Raw genomic sequence first — 9,285 nt, forward strand, 5'->3', positions numbered from 1 at the left:
TCCCATTGAAAAAGCAATTTTTAAAAATCCTACATTTATCTTAATGTAAACTAATGCAATCCTTGAATGTTAGCATTTCAATTTGTCCAACAGATGGTGATATTTGCAATTTAATGAAATGAATGAGAAATTCAATTCTGTTGAGAACAATTTCCAAGTTGTTTGGAGGTTTGGCCATATTATTTTGAGAATGTCATGTCTCTTTCAAGAAATGAGTCAAACCAACGGAGAAAAACTGTAAAATACAGTATTATGCTTTTGCAGCAGTTTTTTGGAAGCTGACATTTTTCGTCATGAGGTCCAAATGAATCATGAGGACCTCTTGGGTTCTAATGTCTCAGACTAACACATCGTTGTTAAAATGTAGCCTTAATTTGTTTGCTTTTCCTGCATTTAAATGAATATTGCACAAGTTACTCACTATCTCTCTGGCTCGGATGATTTTCGGCCATAAAGAGAGTTGCTGCATGTGATGGAAACAGAAGGCGACCTCCGTTAGACCCAGCTGGCGTCATGGTTACACGAGACAGAGGGGAACAGCAAAAGGGAAGGATGGATGTGCATCAGAGGACACGCTGTGCCTCCACCTACCCAACACTCCTACCTGTGCATCGAATACAACACCTCCTCTTTTTAGAAGCAACTCACATTACAGAGAAGATGACCTAGCGAGGTCCCACAGCAATTAGAGACGTGTCCCTAAGCTTACACGTCTATTTGCATTCTCAGCGCTTTTTTTCCTCCCCCCCTTATATTGAGTAAGGCTTTCCACTATTTGAGCCATTCATCATCGTAGCAGTGATTCATATAACTGACTTCAGTGACATCATATTACGGCCTGATACGGCTGCATTATTTAGTACGTCTGATGTGATGCATTCATACATCACTACATCTATTTGCTTACTTAAAATAGACTTTAATTGAGCTATTTCAATAAACTTAAAAAGCACTGTACAGGTGAGATTTTAAGACACATTGTGGCGTGTTTAATTGGCATGTACTGTAAGTGTAAAAAGAAGTTAGACAAGTAGCTGTTAAGCAAATTTTAAATGATTGAGTCTTGAAACAATTGAGGCAACATTTTTGGAGTGCAGTGCTTGGCTGCAACCAGCAGAGGTGCTGTTGATTCAGTGTAAACTAGTCTGCTGTCTAAAGAAGTACTGTACAACATGCTATGGCAAGTTGGGCTACAGTGGAAACTTTGCCCCAAAAATTGCACAATTTTGTTTTTTCTGGAAAAAAGTTTGATTTTATGGCTTTCTTTATGTGTTTTTAGGGGTGTCACAAGATTTTGTGAGATTAAAAACATGAAAAGATTTCTTGTTCAGAAAAAAAACTGTCTCATGGGCACTAGGCCTGGGACAATAATAAATAAATTAATTAATCACACAGTAAATGAAAATGAACTCAATAATTTTGCCGTCCTCCGTCCTTTTTGCCATGTGCATGCGTGTTTGTTTTCCTCTTCTCTCGCCTTCAAGCGGGCAGGAAGTTCAGTCTGTGCATTGGTGTGTTTGAACGGCGTGAGCCCCTTTGTCAGTCATACAGTCTCTTTGTCTCAGCAGGTGGAGGCAGGGCCGGTAGCATGCACAAAGAGTGCAGAAGAGGGTAGCGTAAAAATTATACTAGTACATTCCAATATTTTGTCAAATTTTTAATATTTTTTCATTGTACTTTTCTTAAAAGTAAAGTTCAAATCTCGTTTCGTTCTCGTAAGTCGTCTCATCTCATGAACTGAGTGAGTGTCTAGTGACGCCATCACAAAAGAACACCAGTGATGGCAAGGAGGAAAAGTGTGATGATAACCATAGAACCACAAATGAAAATGTAAAATTGATTTTTGGAGTGCAGTTCTTGGCTGCAACCACTAGAGACACTATGGATTCAATATGCTATACTGTGGGAACTTCCAAGCCGAATGACCCAAAAAGTGGTAAATTGTAAAAGTTCAATGAAGTTTTACAGACTCAGTGAGGATCTTAATGATTAACTGTAAAAGTGAGTTTGCTTTTTTTGGATGGCGTCACCACACAGGTGCACCAGCGACGGCAAAGATCAAATGTGTGACGGTAACCGTAGAATGGGAAATGCAACGTTGGATGCTTCCTGACTGCAATATGAGTAATACAGTTAAAAATGCAATAATATAAATAATACATTAAATAATTAGGAATGAATTTTAGTTTAACAACATACACTATTCCAGCAACTCCTATAAACCGCCACGTGGTGACAGTATCAGCCTGAAAACATCTTCCTGTTCCCTTTTTATGATGTGTCTATCAGGCATCTTCAAATGCTTGGTAGTTTTACTTTATTTTACCCTTATTAGAGTGGTTAACTTCTTTTCATATGCTTGTATGGTAGTTAAGAATGTTATTGATCTCTTATTTATGGACGCACTCAGTCCAAGCTGATGTCCTGTCCCTTCACTGTCCTTCAAACAGACATCCTGAAATGTATAAGGCACAGGATCAATATCTTATTAAATAGAAGAATTTTTCTCTTTTTCCTCCCCCTTCCTGTGTTCCCCTTTTTTATGTCAGATCCCATGTGACACGAGCAGACAGGTGTCCATCAAGCCGACAACAACAACATACAGTATGAAGGAGGTGTAACCTTTGCTTTATCATCGTCAGCAGCTGGCTACAATGCGGCAGATATTAAATGGAGGCGTGCTAAAAGCAGCATAATGGCTTCAGATGGGAGGGCCAGCGAGGTAACAATGTGTGGGTCAAAGCAGGGACATGTGCTCCGGAGAAGAATATGGAGAATATGTTGAATACTCTCAGCCCATTTAATGGACACAGAAAGGATGTTTCTTGTTCTGTGTGCATGCAGTCAAACATCAACACAAATGTTGCTAAAGGAAAACTGCTCTTTTTTGGGAATTTTGCAATCCTTATGTAAGACATGAACACACGTTTCTCTTTTTTGTGCGTTCTAAAGATCAAAAAACAGATAAAAAAAAACAACAGCTAAGAATGCACGTAATGGGATGCAGCTATTCCACCTATAAAGCCTTCTGAAAAAAACTTGACCAAAAAATCCCCAAAAATGCTCATTTTACTTAAAGTTACTTGCATATTAACCAAGATACAGCGACATTGTTATTAACGTTGTTACGCCGAAGAACTATGTTACTGGCGTAGTGACACCTCGGCACACCACACCCGCTAGCCACTAGTGACTGGCTTCACCACACATTCGCGCACAGCACCTCAGTGCCACGCTCACAATGCAACAGGCCACTACCAAAAGCTAATACTACATATTGGAGCTGCTGTTGTGTCTTTATTTTTGAGTTTGTAAAAGTTAACGCTAGGTGTAGTGTTCATTTCTATGTTGCTTTGTGAAATCAATGCGCCCAGGAGGGACGTTCCAGTATTGCTTAAAATGACCAAAGTATGGCAAAATACATGTAATACATGTAATACAAAGTATTACATGTTATCTTGAATGTACCTGTCACTGCACGGTTACAGCACGTATATAAAACCATAAAACCTTGTTGGATGTTTTTGGAGGTGTTTTAATAGCGGGCTTTGTAAGCGGAATAGGTGTGTCCCATTACATGCGTTAATGAGCTACCTCTTTTTATCTGTTTTTATATCTTTAGAACGCCCAGAAAAGAGAGAGAAGGGTGTTCATGTCTCACATAAGGATTTTGGATGTTGGGCAAATTTTTTAAAAAAGTGCAGTTTTCTTTTCAAATGTTTAATAATTAGAGAAGAGAATGAAAAATATTTCCAGTAATTTTTACTGTAAATTATAGCCGGTGCATTTATTTACCTAAACCACAAATAATATAGGCAATAATTGGAAAGAGGCTGTTACTATGCATTATCTATAACAAGTTTTTTTTTTAATTTTAATAATGATTTGGAGTGCATGAGAAATTGGAAAGGAGAACATAACAATAGCGGTATTGTAATATTGTAATAGCGGTAAGGAGCAAGCTGCTCAGCTATAGCACTGATGATTGATTGTAAACAGAACGGCAAGTGTAACATACATGACTTTCACACCAAAAACTGAGTAGCAATATTTTAAAGTGTATGCAGAGCTAGCTGGATGCTGAGCACTCATGAGTTTTCAAATGCAGTTACCGCCATCTCGTGGAGTTTATAAGAAACTACATCAGGAAGTTGCCCACAGCCACAGATGTTAATGCTCTTGTTTTTTGACCCACCACAAATTAGACGCCTCGACAGTTATTTACTTTTGTAGACCACACACCGGGTGACTATTGGCTTTGATTGGAGCATTTTCGATCATTTGTCATATGTTCATATTTCTCATATGTTTATTTTTCTAAAGAAAAACATGGAAAACACCACAGAGAGCAAGTCGCACAAAATTAAAAAGATATCAAATGGAAAATTAGGAATTTAATAAGAGGCAGTGATCAAAACATCGGAAAAAATGAAATCCTGGAATATATGAATATATATATGAATATATAATATATAACACCCTCAATATTCAACAACAAACATTGTTGGTGACCTCAAAAGTAACAAAAAACATCAGATACGTTCATTATTACCAGTGCCTAACTTATTATTACACTTATAAGAATGTTACTTGTCTGTACAGTTAATAAATGGTAATTGTTTCATTTATTTGAATATACATATGTTTTACTTTGGTATACACCACATGTTACAATTCACAATTCCACATGTCCAAAAGGAGTAAGAAGAAGCACAGCTTATTCAATCCTACCCCCTCTCTATTTCACATCAATTGCTAATACATTTGTTCACTTCCTATTCTATTCAACATGTGCCCTTTACCAACTTTATAAAGGTTTAATGATGGCAACAGCTTGACCTTGGAACAAATTATTTCTATTTACATTATTTCCTGTGGGACGAATTCAGGTTAAATGATGAGTCTGAAAAAAAATCATTGATTTAAGCTAATTTCCTTCGTTTATCAATCCAGGAAATTAGTTCAAGTAGCCATTTCTTGCTTTGTTCAAAAAATCAATGTCTGTACTAAAAAGGCGCACAAGCCACACTGGTTCATCCAGTTTTAGTTTGCCGCTGTTTTGCCGAGGCTACCGGACCCAATTCTGTCCTGGTTTGATCAATGTGTTCTCTTGGGCCAGTAGTGCATGAGCAGCAAATATCTGTTTGCACTCCGCCTCTGCCAGGCTCTTTAGCAGGTCACCCAAACAACATCTCCGATGGAAAGTAGAAAAAAAATCATATATATTTGTAATTGCTTTTTTAATATAAAATTCTGACTGCATTTGGAGGTATTAAAGACTGACACTAAATAAAAGTCATTACAATTTTTGTTATTATTATTTAAAAAAGGAAGACTAATTTTAAAAAGCAAGCAAAAAGCAAACCCTGAATTCTGTTCCATTATGTCAAAATGATGCATTAAAGTGACATATTAATGGGTACAGAATGGCACTCTGCTCAAAAAGGTTAAAACCTCCACTCAACCCTGCCGGTGCTGATGGAATTAAATACAACATTTATATTTTCATCCCAGCCTGGAATTGCTAAAAGTTTTAAGACGGGACACATGACTCAAAAAACACACCCTGATATTTAGTGATATTAAAGAAGCGTCATTACCTCGAGTACAGAGAGTGAAGAGAAGTAAGCAGAGGCATTTGTTTACATCCATGGTCCTCGTCAAGCAGTGAGATGTCGCCATAGAAACAGTGTGGTCTTTGCTTCAGTGGAGCTTATTAAACAGACAAATGTTAAATGAGTTAATGTCAGCTTGCTGCCGTTCCTCCTCATCCATCTGTCCACCCTCCTCCCACCTCCACACTCTGTCACTCTGATGTCCACTTTTGAGTTTTAGACAGAGCGCCGCCTGTCTGGATTCAACACACCAGGGAAGGAAGTGTCTCCTCGCTCTGGTGGAATCTTTGCCTCAAGTGTCTTAAGCTTCCCCCCTCTTTCTACATGCATGACTCCCTCACTGTGTCTATCATCTCTGTGCCTCCTCCCCCTCGCTCGGTCTCTATCTCCCTCTATTCCTTTGCGAGCGCTACAGTTCTGTAAGAAAGCAAGGGGAACCTGGTCTAGACCCAGGAAAGCAACACTCTAGTGTCTATTTCCACTGAAAAAAATTGTTATCATTCACACTAGCACCAAGGTGTGCTACAAGGCTTTGTCCTTTGCCCCCTTCTGTTTTCTACACTTTACATTGTTGCATCACACTGACGTGGATCTGACATGAAACAAAAGTTTGGACAGACTTCCTCATGCTACTGAATGAGAAAGTGTGTCCAAACTTTTTGGTAGTGTAAGGCTGAATCCCAATTCTACCCCATAGCCCACGTCTTATCTTTACCCCTAGGTTTTGCGCGTTCACGAGAATCAAGTGGTGTCCCAATTCTCCTTAATCCGAGGGGAAAGGGGTAAGTGCTAAGGGGTACACATACCCTTGAAAACAAGTGTGGGCGCTGACCACACCTGAATGAAGGGGTAGGCAGAGCTACAACACCCGCTGAGAAGACGGAAGCGCGGAGACTGAAAGAAACACATAAATGTAAGTAGTAAGGCATAGTTATTGAGTTTCACAGTCACGTCACTCATGGTTTATTATATATTCAATCATTTGCTACTCCACGTAAATATTCGCCATGTTTTGAATTGTTGGTTTTCGCGAGTTATAACCAGCCGGCTAACACCGATATCTGACTTCACTGCAATCTACTGCAAATGATTAGACAATGAGTAGATAGTGACCACATTAGCCTGTTCATTTTAAGTTGTATTTTAAAATAAATCGCTTGCTAGCGAGGGGAATCTATACTACTGATCTGGTCGAGAGAGTGCCATGTTTGTGTCCGACTAAAGTGCTCGCTTTCTCGGCCACGGCGGGCGGATATCCCCCACTCTATACCCCCGAGCTCCGTGGCAGCGTGGAGGCTGCTCGGATGCACCTCGCCCGCCCATGGCAGGTGGCAAGCCCTGCTTCAGAGTGTACAGTGACGTTGGCGTTTTCTGTCTAATCATTCATGTAACGCAGCACATCGTAGTGAAGTCTATTTGCTGTGGCCATGTGTGGACGGCACACCACATTATCAAACTTTATACAACTTTTGGAATCTACCCTTGTCCAATCTTTTTTTTTTACCATCACTCTTTACCATTACCATCAATTTGTTTTCAGCACACTATTACTATACTACTACTGTACTACTATTATTATTGTATTTACAATGAGTTAATACTTGTAGCCCATCATTCATGCATATGTGTCATTCTTGCAGGAGATGCTGAGCCAAGTGAAGTCAGCCGCTACACAATACAGCACCCCAGGACCTACAGTCCGTATCAAAAGCTACAATCTCAGTATGGAAAAGTCAAATACAACAAAATGCAATTATGGACTTCCTTACAAAACAATCAGAGAGAACATCAAGGACAAGAGGAAAGCGAGGCCAAAACAGGGAGGTTTTTAAACCTTGAAATGATGCTTGATGAGGATTATATATTTGTTGATGATATTTGTTATATTGTTATTTCTATTTCATTTGTATATTTGCTATATATTCTATTTTCATAAATGTTGTTACAGCGCTGGTTGTAAGCTGTCCATTATAGTTGTTTGTTGTTTTGCAATAAATGTCAGTTTGTACAAATGTGTGCCTTTTATTAAAAAAAAAAGGTGTTGTGAAGTAGGCTAACATTGAAATAGTGTAGACATGTATGCAGCTTACCTTATGGAAGGCAACATTTAATGATCTAATCTGCCTATGTCACAGCCGGTGAAGGGTGATAATAATGTAATAAGAATCAAGTGGTGTCCCATTTCTTCGTGGCTTCTTCCCCTTGGCCATAGGTTGTAAGGGGTAGGGGAAGGGGTAAGACAAGGGGTAAGATGAAGGGGAAAGGCTAAGGGGTAGAATTAGGATTCAGCCTGAGTGTTGGGTTTGTGCTCAAATGAGTATATGTAGTAAGCCCGACTAGGGCGCCTCTAGCTTTAATGCTAATAAGCTGTGTTAGTTCAAGGTCCCCCAGCAATGAGTGTGTCTCCAAGAAGAGCTTTATCTAGTGATGTAAAACACTACTGATCTCTTTTCCGACTTGATATTGATTAAAATTCAAGCTGGTATCTGTGATACCAATCTCATACAGATACTTTGTGCAAATACATAAATAAAGTAAAATAAAGAACATAAGACATAAGAGTAATTTATTAATTTATTGTAAACAACTTCATATCATTTAGACTAGGTCTCACTAATTTAGTGACATATCCATATCCATATACATTTGCATATACTGTACATATACATATACTGTACATACAGTATCAAAATATGGATATTTTGGTTTGAGAATTTCAGAGCCAACGGAGATATCGATATTTCAGTAACGATTTAAACATCACTGACTTTATCCACTTTTTAAATCTACACTGTAACGCTACACTTACATTCCATACATCGCATCCAACGACGTAACATTATGGAGTGGGACAGGAGGACACAAACGTTAGCAACACTAGCACAGCTATGTGAGCTACAGTGCCAATATTACACTCACATTTTAACAGCGACATCATGCTAGGTTAGCCTGAAGAAAAACAAAACTTACAGCTCCCAGACATGTGGCTGACTGACAGATAGTATATTTTAAGATGTGTTGAGCATGCTGTCCTCCATCAAGTGGTGGACGTACTCACCGGGCGGGCTCATCAAGCCAGATCAGAGGCGGTATCATGTTGGTGAGGAAGGAGCTTTTTCCTGCATCATGTCATGAAAAGATGAAAAGCGATGGTTTGAGCACCTCGTTTCTCAAAAGTGGTGAACACACATTACTTTTACATTATCGGGGACCTTGCTGGTATGCTGATAAGGAGACACTTAGTAAGTCCTTTTTAATGTAACATGTTTACTTACTGCAGTTGCGCTAATACTTCTATCCACATTCTGTATTGTACCTCTATGAGTACTTCCAGCATGTCTGATGGCAGACAATACAGAGGTGACACTTACAAAGCAACCTTGACATTTTCATGTAACGCTTTTAACTTTAGCACTACAGTATTTTTTCTGCTGTTAAGCATCTCTATCAGATATTTCTTTTCAATGTCCACACAGAGCAGAGCCTCCATAGCGTACACATCAATATTTCTCCTCTAATCAAAAGACACAGCTCTCGTGATCCAGTCATGACTAACAGCAATGAAGTGCCAAAACCAGCCTGAGGTACACCATTCTTTGTTTCTCCTGGCTTTTTGTGTGCAGTATGTAGAGCCGATAATGTGAGAGGAGCTCAGCAGTTGGTCCACCGT

General features: G+C 39.0%; 1 protein-coding gene across 1 annotated transcript in view; it reads right to left on the reverse strand.

Moving 5' to 3' along the window:
• The window catches only part of LOC129177407 (neuronal acetylcholine receptor subunit alpha-2-like), a 37,059-nt gene extending 30,767 nt beyond the window's left edge, over window positions 1-6,292 (reverse strand). The window contains exons 1-2 of the mRNA XM_054768515.1: window positions 5,601-6,292; window positions 422-463 (exon numbers count right to left, since the gene is read on the reverse strand). Coding sequence (XP_054624490.1) covers window positions 422-463; window positions 5,601-5,682 — 124 coding nt within the window. The 5' untranslated portion in view covers window positions 5,683-6,292. The remainder of the gene's footprint in view (window positions 1-421; window positions 464-5,600) is intronic.
• Window positions 6,293-9,285: the final 2,993 nt, after the last annotated feature.

Source organism: Dunckerocampus dactyliophorus, chromosome 1, assembly GCF_027744805.1.
Source record: "Dunckerocampus dactyliophorus isolate RoL2022-P2 chromosome 1, RoL_Ddac_1.1, whole genome shotgun sequence".
Classification (NCBI taxonomy): Eukaryota; Metazoa; Chordata; class Actinopteri; order Syngnathiformes; family Syngnathidae; genus Dunckerocampus; species Dunckerocampus dactyliophorus.